Source organism: Dreissena polymorpha, chromosome 13, assembly GCF_020536995.1.
Source record: "Dreissena polymorpha isolate Duluth1 chromosome 13, UMN_Dpol_1.0, whole genome shotgun sequence".
Taxonomy (NCBI): Eukaryota; Metazoa; Mollusca; class Bivalvia; order Myida; family Dreissenidae; genus Dreissena; species Dreissena polymorpha.
In genome coordinates this window covers 71,676,502-71,700,057 of record NC_068367.1, presented here as the reverse complement: position 1 = coordinate 71,700,057, position 23,556 = coordinate 71,676,502, and the positions used below count along the sequence as shown (strand labels likewise).

At 34.5% G+C, this 23,556-nt stretch overlaps 1 protein-coding gene and 2 long non-coding RNA genes across 3 annotated transcripts; 2 read left to right on the top strand and 1 right to left on the bottom strand.

Moving 5' to 3' along the window:
- Positions 1-3,517: 3,517 nt before the first annotated feature.
- On the top strand, positions 3,518-23,221 carry LOC127855788 (uncharacterized). The gene is made up of 8 exons (XM_052391600.1): positions 3,518-3,642; positions 10,620-10,728; positions 11,650-11,787; positions 11,935-12,058; positions 12,968-13,677; positions 14,003-14,280; positions 14,433-14,564; positions 14,810-23,221. Exons 3-8 carry the CDS (start codon positions 11,721-11,723, stop codon positions 14,918-14,920), a joined length of 1,422 nt encoding a protein of 473 aa, XP_052247560.1. The 5' UTR covers positions 3,518-3,642; positions 10,620-10,728; positions 11,650-11,720; the 3' UTR covers positions 14,921-23,221.
- LOC127855802 (uncharacterized) lies at positions 4,937-7,056 on the top strand. The gene is made up of 2 exons (XR_008037747.1): positions 4,937-5,023; positions 6,502-7,056. It is a non-coding gene; the product is annotated as an uncharacterized LOC127855802 (long non-coding RNA).
- LOC127855801 (uncharacterized) lies at positions 7,483-10,530 on the bottom strand. The gene is made up of 3 exons (XR_008037746.1): positions 10,438-10,530; positions 9,483-9,629; positions 7,483-8,947 (listed from the first exon to the last, which is right to left on the bottom strand). It is a non-coding gene; the product is annotated as an uncharacterized LOC127855801 (long non-coding RNA).
- Positions 23,222-23,556: the final 335 nt, after the last annotated feature.

Genomic DNA, 23,556 nt, shown 5'->3' with positions numbered 1-23,556 from the left:
AGAACAGGTACAGTTCAATAACGTGAGAACAAAATGTAAAATTGTATTTACACTTTTTTCTAAAATAGAAATATGGCCGTTCGCCCACTATATCATTATTAAACACATCTATAAAAATGCCTACTCATACCCGGATACCAAACACTTATTCCAAGACTTCAAATGGACTGGTTAAAGGGAAAGACTAGGTTCAAACAAAGACCTCGTGTAGACTGGCAAAGTGAAAATACTAAGATTAAACCAAGACCTTGCGTGGACTAGCGAAGGAAAAAGACTATGTTCAAACCGAGACTTCAAGTGGACTGGCGTAAGGGAAATACTATGTTCAAACCGAGACTTCGCGTGGACTTGCGAAGGGGAAAGATTATGTTCAAACCGAGACCTCTGGTGGACTGGTGAAGGGGAATGACGATGTTCAAACCGAGACCTTGGGTGGATTGGCGAATGGGAAAGACGATATTCAAACCGAGACCTCTGGTGGACTGGTGAAGAGGAAAGACGATGTTTAAACCGAGACCTCAGGTGGACTTGCGAAGGGCAAAGACAAAGACCGTGCGCGTACTTTTCAATTGGGAAGACTAGGTTAATTGAAAATCTTAAACTACGCCATACAATGTTTATGACCTTCAACCAACCGTTTCATTCAACGACATAATAGCCTATTGCGTGGAGGTTCTTTTCATATGACAAGCCGCTTATTGTTAGAAAATTAAAATTCTTCAAAGAAAAATGTTTCTTTGGGGTCTGTCCTTTTAATGAACCTTTAACATGAACTTAAGGGGGAAGGGGGGGGGGGGGGGCAGAGTTGGTGTTGGCATTTTTATTATGAAATCAATGTATACAACGGAACTGTATACGTTATATTTGTGTCGCAAACAGCTAGTCATATTTTGGCGAGACACAGTTCAAATACGTTCTCTTACATGTCTTAGAGGCGACCAAGTGCATTTGTGAAAACAATGAAGTTCAACCTGATGTGGATGTATCGGGCACATTTTGCAATCGTTGTTATGCCCCCGAAGGTGGGCATATAGTGATCGCATGTCCGACCGTCTGTCTGTCTGTCCGTCTGTCTGTATGTCCGTCACACTTTGCGTTTAGGTTTCGGAAAATGCTTATAACTTTTATGTCGATTCAGATGTCACCTTCATATTTGGTATGCATGTGTATATGGACAAGGCCTTTCCATATGCACACACATTTTGACACCTTTGACCTTGACCTTGAACTTAGGGTCCGCGTTAAGGTTTCGAAATATGCGTTTAGGTTTCGAAAAAGCGTTTTCGGGGGCATATGTCATCCAATGGTCATCCAATGGTGACAGCTCTTGTTTTTCATGAGATACATTTTTGGTACCATTATTGTTCCAAGTAAAATATTTTTAGACATACGCCAGGTCTGAAACCAGTTGCTAATTTTCGCAATAGTTTTACAGAAATATCAATTAGCTAACCATTCCTAAACTCAACTAGAAATGGCGCGGCAGAGGCCGACGCGTATCCCCACGCCGCATGTTTGAAACAGGGGCGCCCCAGGGTTGGTAATGGGGCCATGCATAGTTGAGATTGACCGTATTGTCATAAGAGATGTTAAGTATAAATTTGAAGTAATTCAATGTAGAAATGAAGAAGTTAATGTAAAATAACCTAAAAATGAGTGAAAATCTATACCCTAATTTCTCCTTCATTTTGCTCTCCTAACAAATCTAATAATGAATCAACTTCACTGTAGTCAATTATGTACATGTCATCCTAATTGGAATGACTTATTAGATGACTGAACATGCTCTCTTATAGCCAATCTTCTTGCTTCTGTTTTGGAAAAGTTATGTTTTGAGGTTAAGTGGTTGACTAAATAGTAGCGTCTCAGAAATTTTCCATCGCAATCTTGTACACAACAATGAATATGTTGAATTTCATGTCTGTCTTTGATGTGTATGTTCAAAGTCCATCTTGCTTTAAATTGTTTTTCACATTTTTCCCACTTGAACATTTTGACAGATTTTCAGTAATGAGTCTAAAATTGTTTTTGCACAAATTGAAAGTTTTAGCCCTTTTATAGATTCTTGAGGCTATAATCCATGAGGTTCTCATGCTTTTTATGCTTGACTGCATTCTATCTCTTCTCTCGTATACAGGTGTCCCTTTGCGCCAATATTTTATAATCCCTTGTATAAACATTAGATTGAGCTAAACCATTTCACAGATGAGTTAACACAAACAATTGAATACATCTCTGCGCCACTACTGTGTAACTCTATGCGCCACTTTGATTTATTAAAAATTTTATATCATTTGGCAGGTTATTTACTTACCTTCCTTTAAAGCTTAATACTTCCCTTGGATTTGTTTTTTGACCTTTGACCTTGAAGGATGACCTTGACCTTAACCTTTAACCACTCAAAATGTGCAGCTCCATGAGATACCCATGCATGCCAAATATCAAGTTGTTATCAATATTGCTATCATGCTATGTTATGGCCAATGCACCGTACCGGGGGCATAAAAATAAGTGAAAATATCTGACCCGGCCCTGCCCCATACCCCATAACTTTTGACCCAAGGGTCAGATCAAAATCCCGTCACTGTCACCGTAGACATATGCTCATAGCTACAAGGTATGTAAGTTTCAAGGTTCTAGTGATAATAGTGTAGGAGGAGCAGGTGGCCATGACGGACGGACAGACGCACATCAATACAGTATCCCCACTTTTTCTCCGAAAAACGTGGGGATAAGAAAACGAGTTTGTTTTTATACACGTCTCGTAACAAAGTAGAGGTGGTATACTAGATTCACAATGAGCGTCACTCAGTTTGTGTATGTACGTGTGTACGTAGACACACGCTGCGCTCTCTTCAACTTGTTTTCTTACACAATTCAACGTTGTTCTTAGGATTTGAAGTTGTGATTTTGCATGCGTTATTGGACAACATTTACCTTTCCTAAAGTTATGCCCATGTTGTTTAACTGGGAATTTCCGACCACTAGTTTTGACAGGCTTGACAGCTTATTAAAAACCAGCCTATATGATCGTACGAAAGGACTGTATATTCAGTCATTTAAATCTTTCAGTTTAAGCCAATGCTACTGGGTGATAACAGTTGGGCTGCCATAACGCTTTTATATTATTATCCCCCGCCATAGCAGGAGGGATATTGTTTTGGCGTTGTCCGTCCGTCCGTCTTTACGTTCGTCCGGAGCATATATATATGGATCACATGATGATGCACGCCAAATGGCATTGTACGCCATTTGTTAATAACGGAGTTATGGCCCTTTGTATCTTGAAAAAATGCTTTTTTGATAGTCAAATATAACACTTGTGTCCAAAAGCATATTTGCGGGGAAATCAATTCAACAAATTTGCTTTTTTTTATTGTCACTTATGTCGGTACCCCCCTATATGTTACCATTTATATTATGTAAATTTACTTAATTGTTGTTTTTTTCTTGTAATTTATTACTTGGGTCTTCAAGCTGTTTAATTTAAATTTGTTGTTTTTTTGTATGTAGACGTCGATATGGGATATTCCAGAGATCTTAGAAAAAGCAGTTGATATTGCCGTCAAATGCATTAAAAGCGTGAACCAGGAAGGCGAAGTAAAAAGCCTATCATCTGATGAAATCGTCAAAGATTTAACGGTTTGTTTATTTGTACGTTCGGTTTACCTGGGGCATGGCTTATGTTAACATTATTAATTATTGTCACGTGTGCGTCTTAAACTATTTTCGTTCGTAATCAGCAAAGTGAAAGATGATCTAATTGGCTGAATTCTTTTTAATAAATATCTGTGTATGCTCCTCTTCGAAGAAGAGGGTGCATATTGTTTTTTATGCTTTATATTGGTAATAAACCGTTATTAGTATATATATGACCCGCATAAAGACGTATTTCATTTTATTTAATAATCAGAATACATTTTTACTTGAATGAATTAAAGTATCCGCCCTAAGATTGAAATCTTGGAATTACTTTTATGAGTTGTATAATCGTTTCAAAGAAATATATTTTCCGCATAGGATGCAAATTGATGTTTAACAAATTATATTGGGAATTCCCAAGACAATAAACATAGTAAAGTTAGATATTTAAGCAGAAGTATGGCACTTATCTTTTTCCCACTCTAGAAAAGCTCGGTGGATTTGGCCTAATCTGTCACATCTTAATCCTACATGTGTTAGTGATCGTAAGGCCAGACATTATAGCAGCGAGTAATTTTGGCAGAAATATGGCTCTTTGTCATAGTATCCCACTGAATAATAAAATAAATGGTATTCCTTCAATTTATTGGACTCCTCTTTAACTGCTATGCCTTTTGTTTGTCCTGCATGTGATTGCCAATTAATGGAATTTATTTTCTACTAATTGTGACAGAATAATGGCACTTTTCATGTTTGTCTTGTATTACGTATAATAAGTAGATAGTGATGTTTTGGTGGTAGTCCTGCTCGACTGACTGGGGTTTTGTCTGTGTACAAACATGTGTTGCGTAAACTGTATATCTCGAAATGTAAACTGTTGATAAGCTCATATAACATATGAAGAGGGTTGGCGGGATTATGCAATACATTTGAATATCAAATAATTATAAGTATACGTTAATTAAAAAAAACACTTCTGAAACATTTAAGTTAAATAAAAGCTTAATGAACACGAAACTAAAAGGGGTATGTATTTGCACATATTTATTTTCACCAAAAGTCGAAAGTATGTTCGACGTAAATGGATAACAACTTTTCTGCTATTACACATTCACGTTGGAATCAATAATTAAATAATTTAAAGATATATGTGATTATTAAATACCGTTATAGTTAGGGACTATATTCATCGTTGTTATGTATTAAACAATTGTAAATTTTCTTTTCGAGCTATACTGTGTATTTTATCCTATGGTACAGATTGTTTTGTAAAGATATATATTGAACAGCAATCTTTTCACCGGGGATGAACAACTTTTGTCACGTGACCACAAAAGTCAACGCAGGTTGTTGAATTACATCAGGAATCCCGCTCCGTCAGGTAATTTTCATCTTTTTATAGAGAATATGTTAAAATTTCTGGACAATACATAGCTTATGACATGCTTCATACCTTTTCGCATATTAAGACGCATTGCACTTGTTTCGAAGCTTTGCAGTTTTTAAGAACACTTCGACACAAACTTTAGATTTTCGATGCAAACGCAGTTTGATTTTATATTTTTTTACTTTCCATTCACGAATAAATCATATTTCTAGAAAAATGAGAGCACACGATGCTTAATTTTTGATGATTTATTGTATTTGCGATATAAGTTGTTGTTGTTATATTTAATTTGGGCAGTTCTTGCTATTTCAAAAATTTACAAACGCGGGTTGGTTGAGCAAACGCAGTTTGCTGAAGCTGGATTATGGCAAACGCAGGTTGGTTAAGATTACGGAATCCGGATAGTGACATCTATATTCTTGCCCTTCTTTCATCAAGGGCGACACACGACACACGAAGCGATACACGATATTTTGCGCGACAGTCGCGGCGACGCGCGATATTTTATTATTCAAATATCGCCCATATTATCCGAATTTCGTGTAACGCGGTCTAATTTCAGACCGCGACACACGACACACGAAGCGATACTCGATATGTACTGTTCAAATCAAATCATCATCAACATCTTCATCATCATCATCTCCATCTTCATCGCCATTATCATCATAAAATAAATCGCGATTCGGAGCGGAGTATTGTAAAATGAAGATCTCAAAAGAATTGAAAAATAATTTGTCGGAATGTTATTTTTCTCATGCTGTTTTGTTAGTTGTCCAAATATATTTAATATTAAATATTATCTTAATATTAAGATTTGGTAGTTAAAGAATGCAATTTGAATGAACACAATTGTATGCATATGTTTTGCTCAGCTGTGAAGATTGAGGGAACAATTTATAGAAGAACTGTGAGAATCATCTCTACAGTGTTGCTACTGTTCCGCAATTCATAATACTATATTTTCGGCACACGAGCATTTTACTAAAATGTTGAAAGTTAATAAAAACAAAATATACGGTGTTTGGGAAAACGTATTGAACACCTGAATGTTGAGACACTTTACGACAATGGGCTCGAGTTACAGGTTGTAGCACGGCGTCTCCGTTAGCAACGTACCAGTATAAATTTAATATAATAGCAAAATTGAACTGAGCCTCGCTCTGTGAAAAGGGGGTTGAAAGCATGTGCGTTAAGTGTTGTCCCATATTAGCATTTGCAGTCCGCACAGGCTAATCAGGTACGCCACTTTCCGTCTAAACTGGGCGTTCTTCTAAGAAGAGACTTCTGAAACGAAAAGAATCATACAAGCGGCACGAGTCGTCCCTGATAAGCCTGTGCGGACTACACAGGCTAATCTGTCTTTATTGTCTTTGCTTCGGATGATGTCAAGCTGAAAAACTCGCTCTCAGTAAATAAGATGGTAAATGTTGTAAAATAAATAGTTTTCGATAACAAATATCATGTTTCAGGGACCACGAATTTGACATTCCAAAACGGAAGGAACCTAAACGAAAATTTGACACCGTGTCAACAAGCAGAAACGCTCTCCAGAAGGGAACGTTGGGTGTCCGATGGGAGAGGGCAAGACGAAATGACAGCAAAATGCTTCTAACATCAAAAATGGGAATTGACATTGACCCGTAAAAGGAAATCATAATATCATACGACAGTTTGTAGTTCTTTAAAAGACAGCTGTCATTTTTGATATTCGTTAACCAACGTTACCTATATTGATTCCGTGTAATGCTACTGAATTTGATTTTGTGTTGCTCTTTCTATGTTTATGCATTGAGGAGCTACCAATATTGGGGCCGTATAATATGCTGCCTATATTGACGCTGTGGGATGCTTCATTTAACGAGGCCTACCGGTATATTCAACCTTTTTGGGGGATTTGAAACAACAACAGACATATTGGATCTAACTTTATTTTGTTTGCTGTTATTTGTTTCAAGTTTTAAAATTACAGTTTCTAAAAAATGCCATGTATCTTGTATCTTGTTAATTAAAAAAAAGGTATCTTTCTTTTAGTTGCATAATGATAAATAATGTGGACCTATAAGGAGAGAGGTATCATGAAGCAAATAAAACAATCGATTCCTCTTATTCTGCAAGACATAGTTTTCATTTTAGGTGTATACCATTATCTTTTGATCCGAAACTTTAAATATAATAATAACTATTGACCTTTACATGGGCGCCTTGCAAATCACTAGTGTCTTCATATTGGTCATACAATATAATGTCTTTATGTGTAACGTGAGAATCCTGACAATCTTACAATATGATTGTTGGAGATAATACTTAAAATAAAGCTGAAGGCATACTACATCCATGACAAAGTACACTTCACCGAGATAAGTCTAACTATACTGTGAAAAACATTGAAAAACCCAGCGGTTGAACGCAAACAAGATCAGTGTCTTTAACAACAAAACGAACCAAACATATGCAGATTAATTGTTTTATTGCTGCAAAGAATATCCCGTATCGCAATAATAGCTTATACGCAAAACATTAAACTGGCCTATGTGCAACTTGAGAAGGAATTACAGATTTACATGTAATTGTTGACAATTCGCACAATGATTCCAATGAGACAAAAAGCTAACTCACCAAAAATATATTTTAATCATATTGATTCGAAATAGATAAACAAAAATCGCAGATTACAAATGAGTCTCGCTCTGTGAAAAGGGGGTTTAATGCATGTGCGTAAGGTGTCGTCACATATTAGCCTGTGCATTCCGTACAGGCTAATTAGGGACAAACCTTTCCGATAAACTCGATTTTTGCTCAGAAGAGACTTTCTTTTAACAAAACATATCATAAAAGCGGAAAGTGCCGTCCCTGATTAGCCTATGTGGACTGCACTTTACGCACATGCATTAAACCCCCTTTTCACAGAGCGCGGCTCAAATGTATATTCCAGCGGATATGGTGAGATCAACAATAATCACAGATAATCAACATAAATTACAATGATTTTGAAAAGATCAACAATAATCACAGATAATCAACATAAATTACAATGATTTCGAAAAGATCAACAATAATCACAGATAATCAACATAAATTACAATGATTTTGAAAAGATCAACAATAATCACTGGTTATATAAATCACAATTAATCGGTTGAGATCAACAATAATCACAGATAATCAACATAAATCACAATGATTTTGATAAGATCAACAATAATCACAGATAATATAAATCACTATTAATAGGTTAAGATAAAAAATTCACAGATAATCAACATAAATTACAATTATTTTGATAAGATCAACAATAATCACAGATAATCAATATAAATCACAATTCATGGGCTGAGATCAACAGTAATCACAGATGAGCAATAATGAACACAATAATTTGTATGAGATCAACCATTATCATAATCATTTTAAATTAGAATGATAAATATTACAACAATAATCTTATTAAAAACAGGAATATCAAACAAAACAACACAAGATAAACGATATGAAACACAATGTTTAAGAAGCAAAAACACGCGTAATACTATATATTATTGTATGACAGTCTGTATTTTCAATAATTAAGAAAATAACCACGGCACATTGGTAAGAATTAAAAATAATTCTTGGTCTTATCATCGTCATGCAACAGATGACTAGGCCCGGTGCTTTGCAGATCTGTGCTTTGATAGACTACTGCGGTGCCTGTACCTCTTTTCACACATATCACAAGCAAAGTTTTTCTCTCCATTGTGGGTGGCAAGGTGGGCCTGAAGGTCAATTTTCTCCCGGAGCGTTGCATTGCAAATTGAGCAGGTAAATTGCTTTGCAGCAACCTCCCTCCGGACGTGACGATTCAGGTCATCTTTGGTTGAAAACTTTTTGCCGCATTGTTCACAGGGGAACGGCTTTTCAACACCATGAATGCTGCATCTATATAACAAAAACAAATGGAACTGTTGAATTATTATTCAATACAGAAAAATACACACAGAATATTATCCATAACAATGTGGAACTTAACAAAATGATGGTCGTCAGAAGCGCTCCAGATAAGGCGCGTTAACGCGTATTTACGCATTTCAAAATCCAAAATACGCATTAAATAATATGTTTAAGGGTCCAATTACATACGTGAAGTATCGGAACGCGTACATTCTGGATTTATACGGTGTAAATTCCAATTGTTCAGTGACAATTTGCATTGAAATTTATCTGGACAATTATGGTCGTTAAAAACTAAATACTATAATGAGCACACCAATATGCACCACACTAGTAATAATGTGTTAAGTGTTTTAAAGCCGGCTTTTTTCGAAAACACCATTCAAAACATTTTAAATAGTGCTTTGCAACTAGGTTATAAAAACATACTTTCGCTCAGAATGCAATGACCTATGTTGAATTGTATCTTGATTTTTAAACCGACAGAACCTAGCATTGTACTAAAAACAAAAAAAATACAAACCTGTGTCTGTTGAACGCCTGTTTTGTGTAAAATGTTTTTCCACAACAGGCGAATCGTCCAGTCCCTCTGTGGCGCTTATCATGAAGCTTTAACCCCCACTTCGATTTAAATGTCTTTCCACAGATTTCACACACGAGCGTCATGTTTCTGTAATGAAAGAATTACTTTTTGTTAAAATATATTTCTAAAATGTTTTTATAAAGTTTTAAAGACTACACCAAAAGAGATATGAAACGCAAGTGATTGGATGTGACACACTATCTGCTATTCTTTTCGTCACAGTTCAATAAACATGCGTGTTTACTAATGCACGGGATTTTCGTGAGTTTTGGCGCGTTTAGCGTCATTCGAGGTCCGCTTAAAGGAGGCAACGCACGTTGTGGTTCAATATACTTGTAACAGTACTTAATGTGTTGATAAGCATATTTCCGCTCTGTTTAAATGTCCTCAATTGAAGTTCCGTAGTCATATATTGTGTTGAATAGTTAATATTTTCGTATTTGTAACCATATCATATTTTAGAAGACTTTCAAAAATGTGTACAGTGTGCGTTTCATTATCCTTTGAATATTCTCGCAACCTGCGTTTGCCATTTCCTATTGCTCAAGAAATACCAACCTGCGTTTGCAAAACAAAACAAAACAAAAAAATAAGATATTTTTCAATTTGCACCGCTATTTTTGTCATGAATCTTATTAAATATATTAAAATGAAGTGTAAAATCATACTAATTCAGTCGTTAAACCAATATTGTTGAAAGAAAATCATCAACACCACATAAACAAACAGCGTTTGCAATGCATTTCAGAATTTTGTGTCGAAGTGTTCTCGGAAAGTGGAAACAGTAAAGGCAATGGAATCATTTCAAATAAAAGTTTATTTAGTATACTGTGTCATAGGCTATCACTTGTTAAAAACTGAAATTTTGATTATATGAAAAAACAACAAAACTTACCTTAATGTACAAGATTACAATCTGTTTCTGCAACCGGCGTTGACTTTTGCGGTCACGTGACAAAAGTTGTTCATCCCCGGTGCTTTTACTGAAATTCGGTTTCGAACGACGATGGACTCGTACACTGCTTGTTATGTTGAAGACGTTGAGATTATCTAAAACAAGTTTTTTGGTTCGTTTAGCGCATTTGTAAGAATGAGTCAGTTACGAAATGGAATGAGTCAGTTACGAAACGGGAAACAGCAGATAACGGTCGTTGCGATATATGCTTGGTGAATAACGCCATAAAAGGTATGTTATTTATACTAATCCTTAATTTGAACACATACTTATCGGATGTGTTTAATCTTTCATAAGTTTTAATGTTAAATAATAAGTGTGAGTTAGATTTTCGCTCAATAACTTCAGTTCGCATTATCAAATATTGATGTAAATTTCGATATAGGAAGCTTCATTGGACATCTAGCTTGCGATGGGATGGTGATGTTGTACTGAAATTTTGTAGTTAAGTGACTAAATGAAGAGCTAGCTAGGTCATTGCTTTAGAGCCAGTTGTGTGAACGTCACTGTAACTAGCAACATTAACACAGTAAAAATGTGGTTTACGGTCAATAACTTTAGATTGCATTGACCAATTTTTCTCAAACTGGATGAAGCAAGTTTTAATGGAGGTCAAGGTCAAGCTCACTGTCACATAAATAAAAAATTGGCTTACGCTCAATTACTTATTAAAGAAGCATTATACTAAACATTTATGTGTATGTTGCTTGCATGCATACCTAGTTTGAGGCGCATTTGAGACCAGTCGGGCCAATATCATTATTTCTGTAGAACAACTGTTTCGGCTCAACTTAAGTTTGGATGGAGGTTTACACTGAAGTTTTGTGTGTAGGTAACTGCAGACATAGCATTATAGTTTATTTGAGACAAGTGTGGGTGAGATCATGGTGATAGTCTGCTGATATTTAAGTATATGTAGATTGCATAGATGTTTAGCTTGGGAATCTACTTTGGGCCGCTCGCATCACTATAAATATATAAAATGTTTCCGCTCATAAAAAATTAATTCGGATTGAGGTATTATTCTTGTGTTTGGTGTGTATATAACTGACATGCAGACCTAGTTTAGAATAAAACTCTTCTTTAAATAAAAATTATAACTGAGACGTTAATAATGTAGTTTTTTGGCGTTGCCAATTTTCTTTTTTTTAGGTGAATTGAATGTTCATCTCGCGGATTCCACCAATCTCTGTAAGCAACCGATCCGAACGTGCTTTTCATGCATGAGGAACTCGTACATCAATCCAGTCCAGTGTTACACGTGTGGGAAGACTGTTGAACCCTTCATAAGTATGAATTTTTATTTTCCAATAATTGTTCGGTGTATGAGATTAATACGTAATTTAATTAAAGCGCATCTACTGTCTGCAATAAATGATGAACGAGTCTTAGATGCTACGATTTAAATCTATGCTATTATGTCTATACTGTTTACAGATGACAAATGGGGCGCCATCTTAGTGGCAGGTTATGACGAAAAAGATGGACCGGTTTGGAGGAAGGAAATAGATACATTTAAGGACGTTATTACTTCGAAGGTCGTGCCTGCAATGTGCATAAGGTTATTGGAAAGAACTAAATTCGTTTCATTTAATGTTGCTGTTAATGGCAAGAAAAATGGCTTAACTTGGTACATTATGGCAAAAACGTTTCTTTTCCTTTTGGAAATTTGCGCAAAATCAGGAACCGTATATTACCAATGTCACTTATTAATCGCGCCGCTAACGAAACAATTTTATAATTCTAATTTCCTGAAATAAACGGCTCAATTGATCAATTCAAAGGTTCATATGTAGTTTGAAATGATGTGTGAACATAGTTGCTTCGAAATGATCGAGCCACAGCACTCTGACACGTCTGCTTCGATGTATTTATGGTACTGCGAGCGTAATAGATTTGATTTTCAATAAGTTTTTTTTAATGAAGCCATTTTGTGACTTTATTACGTTTTTTCTCGGTTCATGTTCTTTTTAGATGAATCATGGGTAAATTTAATACAATTTTTAAGAGACATTGAAATAATTTGTGTTCCGTTTTTTGTTTTCAACAAAATTAATAAATAATTACGCAATTTTTAGAACTACTGAATAGTGTTGCGTTAGCAGTGTGATTGAGTTTATACTGAATATAATATTCAAAGTAAACAAAATTGTTGTAAAATATTAATTCTACTAATAAATATGTTCTTGCAAATAACTTTAAGAACCCTTACCGGAACACATTCACATTGTGTTTGGTTATTTACATGTAAATACCATTTTATGTTAGTGTGCCATCGCGTTTTCCGTTTATGTCTGTATTTAGAATGTTAAACGATTGAATCTTCTATTTAATATTTTCATTTACACACAAGATGCTCTGATCGATGTTTAATTTGGTTTCGAAATCCAGTTATAACGTTAAAAAATGGTTTAAACTCCTATCAAACGTTAGATGAGGTATTATAAAATGCATTATTACATGTTTGCAGTTCAGACAATGTGATTGTGATCGGTTCGGGTGCGGGTCAAAAGCACACGTTTAAAAGTCAAATAGATGACGCATTTGCTCGACTCATGGTCAAAAACATCCGGACGTTGCTGTTTGTGTACTCTGGACACAAGGATGACAGTTTTCAAGTTGGTCGAGACGAGAATTATTCATTGAAGTCATTAAACGAAAAACTTAACGAATGGAATAGTAAAGATTCTGCGTTTGAAAAAGTGATTGCGTTTCTTGACTGTTGCTACTCCGAAAAGTTGGACTTGAAAAATACTCTGAAGCTCATTCAGTTCAACGCAACATCTCCAAATGACACTGCCAGTGCTAATGAAAAAGATGGAAGTCCATTTTTGAAGTACATTAGGCAAGCCTTAACAGGTCTCGCTAATGGGGACAGATGCACATACAAGAATGGAATGTGCGAATGCCTTAAGCTCCTTTCAGAAGACGTTATTACTCTTGAAGATTTGTCGAAATATCTAAACGCACATTCAACAACTGAATACTGTCCACACATGAATACCAGTAACATAAAGTTACAAGACACAATATTAGCCTATAATTATCAATATGAAGTGATGTTCGAATTTAAATTAAACTTTCCTGGAATGATTGAACATTCACCGAGTATTTATATCCGCCCAAGAGAGTTCAATAATTTCGGACAATTAAAACTAAAATTGGCTACAGAAGTTATGAGTGAGTTTGTATTCTTACATATTAGGAGTAAGATTCTAATTCACGATTATCGACGTGAACATATCTACATATATACTTGTAAACATTGTTAATTTCTTTTGTTGTCGGAAACTTGATTGTTTGATGTTTACCGCCATTTTATCGAATCATCTTTTTAACTCATTGTAGTTTTAATTATAAAACATTGTTTCCATTCACACATGCACGTTTCAATTGCAGAATTGTAACTCATATGTTATGAATAACATGTTGTATATATGTTCACTATTAGTATTTAAATTGTTTTACTGGCAAAGTCTATCAAGTCTGTGACATTTATTTTCAGAAAGTGTGAATGTCTTGGATCCAGATAAAGACATAAATGTGTCAAAGTTTGCTACTACCTTGAGTATAGAGATCAATACAGGACCAAGGGCCAAGCACATTCAAGAGATAGACTCCGTAGAAAAGCTGGTGTCAGCTTGGAACTCGAAGCGGCTGTTGCGATGCACACTACGTCCATTACAGAATATGGGCCTGGGTAAACCTGTAGGGCGGTGCTTGAAGAACGTTCCAGACATCCGAGTTGTCCATAAAGCTGTTCTCCAGAAATGCAAAATAACGGTATATTCAGTGACATATTACATTCAGTTCACAATAACACAAACTTAGGATTGCAAGATAATGCAAATGTTTATTTTATATGATAACCCTATTGCATAGTTCTTAATCCGTGAATGTTTTTGTATTCATTAGTTTGTGTATTGTATATCTAGGAGTATCCTTTGACGAAGTCTGACCTTCTGAAGTATGCAGACCTATTGATCAAGACAGAAAAGAACGCTACAGGACATTTGAAAGAATATTCAGAGTTTTTGGACATGCTTAGTTATCTACAGAAAGAGCAGGTAAATGTTATTATATCGATGGTATTAACGTGTATTATTCTTAACAAAAATCATTATAAGAATGTAGCTCATTATCAAGTCACTTGTTTCTTATTTTTGTATAGAAAATTGAGTTTAGGCGTAATAAAAAATACAACTAATGAATCATTATTTTAAGTAGAGTATATAAATATAGTTGCACTTTTGTTTGTATGTCGCATAGATACTTTAAGCTTATATACATCGAATCGTACTGTATGTTTCAGGAAGGAGACGTTCGTTTCGACATTTCATTCTTTGACCTCCCAAATAGCTACACCGTTGCCTCCATGAGCATTGTACAGACAACCGGTGTCACAGAAAGCATGCAGGAGTAGTAATGATGTCCTTGTCGCATTGGGTTTGGTCATGAAATGTGGTGTGTGATGTATTTCATAAGAATTGCAATTGGACTTTAATGATGCACATTGAAGGAATAATAGCGTTGAGACCATAACTCAAGTATAACGAGTATTAAGTTATTGATATTGCTTGAGCTCGCGTTTGAAATGAACCCCCTTTGCTCTCTTACCTGTTCATAACTTGCTCAGATGAGTTTTTGTGATTAACCTTTTTTGTTCCGTGGTCAACATGTACCTTGTGAATGTTTTATAGGCTAAATTTATTGCACATTCTTATTGATCAGAACCTGCGTCTTAATGGTTTACCCTAAGTTCAAAACGTTTGAACGCATGCATTTGCAATTGTTTTCCTATTCACCATGAAATTAACGCAAAACATTTATTTTAATAATAACTTAGTTTTTAAAAGGTTCCGGTCCGAGGAAGTTTTCCTGAAATGGCCATAGCAAATGCTTAATAGAAGAAACATGTTTCGATCACCTGAGGACCAAGTACTCCTGATGAACCGTATGAGTGCTTGTGATTTTGCAAATTTGATAGTGAACTATGCTCAAATCCGTGGTTCTGCCTCTGGGAAATCGTTTTGCTGATATTAAGAAGCAGGATAGTTTTTGAGAAAATACATGTCAACGATCTGAATTTAATTAATTTAAATTATTACATGTATTGTCTTAAATTAACATAAATACTCAAAATCTACGAATATCTCGCAAAATACTTCATAAAATAACGTTACACCCCCCCCCCTAAAAAAAAACAAAAAACAACAACATTGTTCCACATTTTGTTTCTTGTTTAATCTATGTTACCAGACCTCATCTAGCGTTGAAATATTGGCTATTGCTATACGGGACATTTATTTTTTATGTGTTAACTTTTTTTCAAAATATTTTACGAAATTTTCGTTGGTTTTGTGTGTTTATGGGCTTTTAATGCATTCATCAGAATATTCACCGATTAAATACAAACATATTTGTGAAAGATGACTCTTATGATGGTGATGAGGATTCTTGGTGATGATTTCTGATTGACAGAAACAAACATGTTTCATCACATCTGATTTCCGTTAATTGCATAGTCTCAAATTTAGCAAATGACCATTATTTTTTTATGAAAATAATTTAGCGGAGAAACAACTGTTAATTACTTAATTGTGTCTAACCTCAAATCCTCATTTCGTGGTTCTTTGGGTTCTATTCTGTGATCAGCATCAGTATGAAATAAACTCACAGATAGCTTTCTGCAATACTCAATATGTTGAGGCAGTTATGCATATGCTTGTGCCTGTCATATGATATTGTATAACATAAAGCAACATCTCTATTATCTGATTGCTGGATTTTCATTTTTGCCGAATAAACAAATCATCATTCGCAAGGAACTTCATAAACGTTAGATAGATTTAACTTAATTGGTTTTAATAAATTTGGGACTTTTGAGATTTAACATGTACAAAAGCCCATGGACCAGTTTTAACATTAAAGTTTATACTATAATATTAAAAGTGATTAATTAGGTTTATTGGCTATAAATTAGGTATATTATTCTAATGAAACGGCCAGTATTTGCATGTATGGTGTATGTATGTAATGGCTCTGCTTTTATAATATTTTCTTAAAACCTTTAAGTATCATTTTAATAAAATGGTCAGCCTTTACAAATGCAGCTTTAGCCTGCATGATACCGGGGTTAATTGTGCAAAGGCTTGGAAATGTGGTTGTTAAATACTTGTTACCCCATTTTATAAAGCATACATGTACCATTGCGACTATCTAGCAGTTGCATGTATTGCAAAACATCGATCTAGGGGAGGGAGGGGGCTGGGTAGTTGTTGTCATCTGGTTATACTAAAACCTCGTTCACATTCTTGCATTCACCTGTTTGTTCAATCGTCATTATACATGCTCATAACATTATTTTTCGAGTGATTTCTTTAGATCAGAATAAACTTTATCAGAACATCATTCTTGTTCTAATGACATCACAGGCGAGATTAAATGCTTCTAGATAAATAAAAGCTCACAAGCCACATTTATTACAGTAACATCACATGTTTGCCCTATGATTGTGCAAACTTGCTCAGAACGTTTGTTCGAAAACGGCTCCACTTGAAAAACATTGCCTCAAGGAGACCGACAGTTTTCCTAATTGTATTGATCTTTGTTTACACTCTCGAAGACACTCTTTGTCCAAGCAACTTGCCCTGACCATTTGTTCTAATGATATTTAAGTCAATTTGAAATTGTTGAAAAAAAAATCGCCAGGTTTGTCATAGCCATAGTAAAACCACGTGAACACTCTAGAAGTCCCTAATTTTTTCAATGTTTATAAATCTTGAACAGAACATTTGTTGAATGATAATTTTGCCGAGTTTGAAAATGATATCGTTCCGTTATAGAAACAGCAGGGTTGTTTGGTGGCAATTTTCCTTTCATGGCAATTGTACGACTAAGGCAGCTCAGAACAGTAACGTTAACATGGGTATCAGACCGGAGCGTTAGGGCATTTAGACCTTATCTTACATTTTACGCAGTACAAAGGTTTTGCGAGAGTCTCCGTTCGCTCGATCTATTCGTTTAGTATAAAAGACCTTACTTCAATGTACTTGTTTTGCGTTATGTTGTGTTTGTGTCGGGTATGTGAACTAACTGCAATACAAGGCCAGATTTATAATCAGTAATCTCCCGAATTCCATTAAATATACTGCACTGTATTTTGATCAATAATAAGAGGTCAGCCTACACGATCCGTCATATTTCTTTTAAAACAACTGCTTACTTCACGTGTACTTTTCTTTGTGCTGTATTTAAGAAAAACGTTGGTAGTTAAAATATCTTAAGATATATTGTATAAAGAAAAGAACTTCAATAAGTGCATTTGTCTTCGCAGAGACTCGACATTTTATTATTTGAGATGAACAAAAAAATAATACGTTCCTCCTTTGGACTCATTCATTATCGACGCTGTATAACTAGTTCACATTATATTCAAAATTTGTATGTAAACATTTTAAACGTACTTCTAATCTTAACCGTTTTGATTTGTGCCATATCTTTGTCAGCAATTACACTTGGTTATATTAACATAGATTATGCTTTTTGTCGAAAATGACAACCTATGCTTGAACGCGTTTGCGATGTTCTTTGCATTATATTAAAATTGCGTTTTCCTTTTTCATAGTTTGAAGCGCCTCTTATGAATTTCATTTTATGTAAATACTTCGTACTTATTTGTGTCTTTCGACACTAAGGGTATGATGCGTTTTTGTGTTTATAATGCTCTTCCGCGTCTAATATGTTACACGCCATATAATAAGAGTTAATATTAATGGCAAAACCATTTATTTCTACTAAAATAGTTTCATTTGATATATTTTCATCAACTGTTTGTTTTTAATTTCAATGTATATGTAAGTATTTGTTAAAGGTATACATGAATGTAAATGCATGTGTACATATTTGAACATATATAGATGAAATGTAAATTATGGTGTGACCCATTATCATTGGGTCGTTTTTTCATCATAGATATTTGATACTATTAACTCACTACTATACTGGGCTCACTATGTTTTTAAAATCAAGATTTGAGAAGTATCAATGAAAATATTGAGTACACATATTGACATACTGTTATGCTGGGGTTGATTTTTTACGCCTACGATGTTAATTAACACGGAGCCCTGTTTAAGCTTTTCACGATACTCCAACCTAGGTAGTACGAAATAATTCGAAATACTTCAACATATTATTCAATATAATTGTATATGTTGAAACAAATGAAAATGAACAATTTTCATTGTTCAATTGTATTATTGTGTTAGTTTATGAAGTAAAATAATCATCTTTTTATTCGTTAATTTGGACATGTACGAATTTTTGGCATGACGTATACATGTAAAAAAGTTAAATTAAATTTGCAAATGCTATTTATTGCTCTCTTGATAAGTTCAGATGGATTACACCCACATTTTTGCATGCTATATCATTCATTGATAACTGATTGCGACGAATTATAATCGTTGGGTATATGTAAACATCTTCTCTCGACTGTATTTGTTTTGACGGTGGGCTTTTCAACCATCATTACAATCTTGGACCATTGTACACGACTTTGTTATATTGAGAAATTCGATAAGCGGCCATAATTGTAAAAGCTGTTTTTTTTAAGTTTAAATCAGCCGCATGACATTGAATGTTCAGTGTTATTATACCTCCACAAACGAAGTTTAGGGGGGTATATAGGAGTTAGCTTGTCTATCGGTCTGTCTGTCGGTCGGTCGGTCCGTATTAAGTGTCCGCACTCTAATTCAAGTTGTTTTCATCCGATTATACCAAACTTGGTCAGATGTTGTATCTAGATGATATCTAGGTAAAGTTCAAATATGGGTCAAACCGGGTCAAAAACTAGGTCACGGGTCACTTAGTGCGTATAAAAACATTGAAAATGGTGTCCGCTCTTTAAATCAAGTAGTTTTCATCCGAGTTTCACCAAACTTGGTCAGAAGTTGTATCTAGATGATGTCTTGGCCAAGTTCGAACATGGGTCATGGCCGGTCAAAATCTAGGTCACGGGGTCACGATTTAAACATTAAGCATTGTGTCCGCTGTTTTGTGAAGACAACATGCAAAATATTCTGTGCCAACGCGGCTTGTGGGGGTATTCGTCACGTTTGTGACAAAGCTATAGTTTACATTGTTTACATTGTTCTTCAGACGAAATACCATATATTGTAACGTAGTTTTGTCCTGTTGGCATTGTTGTAGTTTCAATGTACGTAATTTTGTAATCCAATTACCAAATAGAAACGAAGACATTGGATCATACTTGATCTAAAAGAGAAATAATGTCACGAATGGCACAGCCATTTTAAATGCAAATGCACCTGCGTGTTTGTTGTTGCATTTGTATCAATTGCAAGTGTATGCGTGCTACTTATATTTTGTATAAAACATTCGACAATGATTTTATAATTCCGATGGTTTGTTTGAAGCATGACATATTTCGTAAAGATCATAACACTAAATATTGTTTGTTTTAATTTTCTTCTATATTTTATTTAATATATTGTGTCTTACCATGTTACTTTGGCTAGCTTATTATGACATTGAAATCATGAGTCGCTGGTAATTTTAACATTATTATGTTTTAATATCCCTGTACATCGTATGGTATATACTGTATATCACGTGACGTGACTTTCCAACGTTAAATAATCATCTACCAACCCATGCCTTATATTAATGTGGGATGAAGTTGGAACTTAATATTACCCGATCAGGTTCTAATTTTTAAAATGCTAAGCAAATGGGGCTAAACATAGTAACAAAAGGTCTTCCGAAATTTCTCCTTAGTCTCATACTCGGATAGGCGCTTAAAAACATGTTTAAAATTACAAAAAAAGTTGAAAAGCCCTTATAACATCGACACATACGATCTATTTGTCGTTCTAACATGTGCAAATAAATATGGTTGACTTTCGTAGTATATTAAATATAACCCGCCTCGAAGAGTAATGTCAATTTGGGCCTATGTAGACATCTCTATATCCCTTAACTGCGTATGATATTTATATATAGTGTGTATGTCATTTTGTTCAAAATACTGTCATATTTTATCGATACTGTTATTTAAAATAAATTCAAACGAAACACCTCACAATGGTTTGGGTACCTAATATAGAGTCGTAACGCCATTCACGTTACTCAGTTGGAAAGAAACGTCATGGGACAACTGGTGTATAAACAGAAATAATAAAATGTTTATGGAATTATCTGCTTATATGCAGTATATGTTGTTTTCATTATGCAGTTTTATTGTTATATTTGAAAATGATCATTTGCTTCATTTATCTCTTATGGCAGAACTATTATATTTTCTCTGATCTGATTGAGATTTTGGAAGATTCGAACAATATAACAGCATTAGACGTGTATTTACATCTGTTAATCTTGTTATTTATATGACAATTGGCCGAATTAACAAGATGAATAATTTCGTTTTTTAACACGAATACCTAACCTAATTGAGCTTTTTAAATGAGTTTCCTTTTCTATAACACAATACATCTGCACCATTATTGAACTGTTCGTTGATTATCAAATATTAATACGCGTTTTGTATGAATGTAAACGAGACTATACATTTTAGCTCGACTATTATATATGAAATATATATAGTGGAGCTATCCTACTCACCCCGGCGTCGGCGTGAGCGTTGGAATGTAAAGGTTTGTCCCTTGACATATTGCTTTAATATTTTGCATTCTTCTTTACCTACATGACCCCAATCTATAAACAAGAGCAGACAACTGTATCAAGCATTTTGTAAGAATTATGACCCTTTTTTCACTAAGAATATGCATATTATTTATAAATCTATGTTAAAGTGTGCGTACCACCACAAATATTTATGTCCCTTGATATATTGCTTCCATATTTTGCATACTTTTTTACCAACATGACCCCAATTTATAAACAAGAGCAGACAACTGTAACAAGCATTTCGTAAGAATTATGACCCGTTTCCCACTAAGAATATGCATATTATTGATAAATCTATGTTAAAGTTTGCGTACTACTTCAAATATTTTTATGTCCCTTGACACATTGCTTTCATATTTTGCATACTTCTTAACAAACATGACCCCAGTCTATAAACAAGAGCAGCAACTGTATCAAGCATTTTGTAAGAATTATGTTTCTTTTTTATACTTAGAAAATTGACAATTTGGTTAAGTTTTGTGTTTAGGTCCACTTTATTCCTAAAGTATCAAAGCTATTGCTTTCATACTTGCAACACTTACTTGCTATAATAAGGGGACTGTGCAGGCAAAGTTATGTAACTCTGACTGGCACTTTGACAGAATTATGGCCCCTTTTATATTTAGAAAATTTAAAATTTGGTTCAGTTTTTTGTTTTGGTTCACTTTACTCCTAAAGTATCATAGCTATTGCTTTCAGAATTGGAACACTCGCTAATTATCATAAGGGGACTGTACAAGAAAAGTTGCATAACTCTGGTTGGTATTTTGACGGAATTATGGCCCTTTTTTGACTTGGTAACTTTGATTATTTGGTTAAATTTGGTTAAATTTTGTATTTATATCCACTTAACTTCTAAAGTATCAAGGCTATTGCTTTTTAAGCTTCAAATACTTTCTTATTATCATGATGGTACTGTACCTGACAAGTTAAATTTGACCTTGACCTTTTAATAACCTTGACTCTTAAGGTCAAATTATTAAATTTTGCTAAAATTACCATTACTTCTCTATTTATGATCAGATTTGATTCATACTTTGACAAAACAACATTTACCTTACATACCGCATTGGACTTCACTAAAATTAACACCCACGCCCCACCCCAGAATCGACCCCTAAATAAATGACCACCCGCCCACATTATTCCCCCCCCCCCTCTCCACCCCACCCCACACCCACCTAAAAAGAATTTGTTGTGCCTCCCGGATTGAATGATCGGGAGTATATTGTTTTTGGACTGTGTGTCTGTCATTGTATGTGTGTGTCCCAAAACTTTAACCTTGATCATAACTTTTTCAGTATTGAAGATAGCAACTTGATACTTGGCATGCATGTGTATCTCACCGATCTGCACATTTTGCGTAGTGAAAGGTCAAGGTCATCCTTCAAGGTCAAAGGTCAAATATATGGCTCCAAAGCGCAGTAGGGGGATTGTGTTTCACAAACACAGCTCTTGTTTTTTGAAACATGGTACAAAAAAATATTTATTTTTATTATTTTATTTTTGAAATACCGTCTAACCATCCCAACTATATTTTATTTTTCAGAAATATGATTGCAATTTTTATTCATATTCTGTCTAAAAATGAGGTTTTCACGAACTGTGGACAAGAATCATATTGTCAGTTTTTGGAAATATGGAAATTCAGCAACTACAAACTTTAGCATTAAAACTCACGTACCTTATTATTATTATCTTATTAGTTTGTTTTATATCTTTACAAAGTTCAATAGATTGTGGAAAATATACCTCTATCAATGTAAAACTTCTTTAAAACATAAGCGATCAATATGTTTCAATAATGGTCCTCTTTCAGTTAGAATATGACTATATTACCTTGACCTTATTGAATATGAACAATTTCCCCATGATGGCTTACGTTATACTTTCAAGCACGTAAAATAGTCGAGCGCGCTGTCTTCTGGCAGACCTTGTATATACGTATATTAGTAAAGTTTCAGCTTTATTAGTATCGTATTTATGCTTCATTAATAAAAAGTACGGTAACTGACTTTGTAGTTGGTTGTGATAATTCTGACGCGTATTTTGACACTTTAAATTTAACGTAGGCTTCTTTTTTTTTAATTACAGCTGACAAAACTTTTACTATTCAATTTTTTGTTTTAATCAATAATTTACCTTCTGCGTATAGGTGTTCTCCTGGCAAATAGTTATTGTCTTATTTCGTTAATCGACATGATAGAAATGAAGCAGACTGATCTGCGGTATTTTATTTAAAAAAGCAGATCTTAATGACTATAATTCTTCAGAAAGCAAAAGAAATTTGCATTAAAAATGGTTGATCTTTACAATACATGTTGCGTCTTATTTAGTTGTTAAAGCATT

Coding starts and splice junctions, on each gene's coding strand:
- LOC127855788 (XM_052391600.1), top strand. CDS start 11,721: ATGAGGAACTCGTACATCAATCCAGTCCAGTGTTACACGTGTGGGAAG. Junction 11,788..11,934: donor GACTGTTGAACCCTTCATAA/GTATGAATTTTT, acceptor TACTGTTTACAG/ATGACAAATGGGGCGCCATC. Junction 14,565..14,809: donor GTTATCTACAGAAAGAGCAG/GTAAATGTTATT, acceptor TGTATGTTTCAG/GAAGGAGACGTTCGTTTCGA.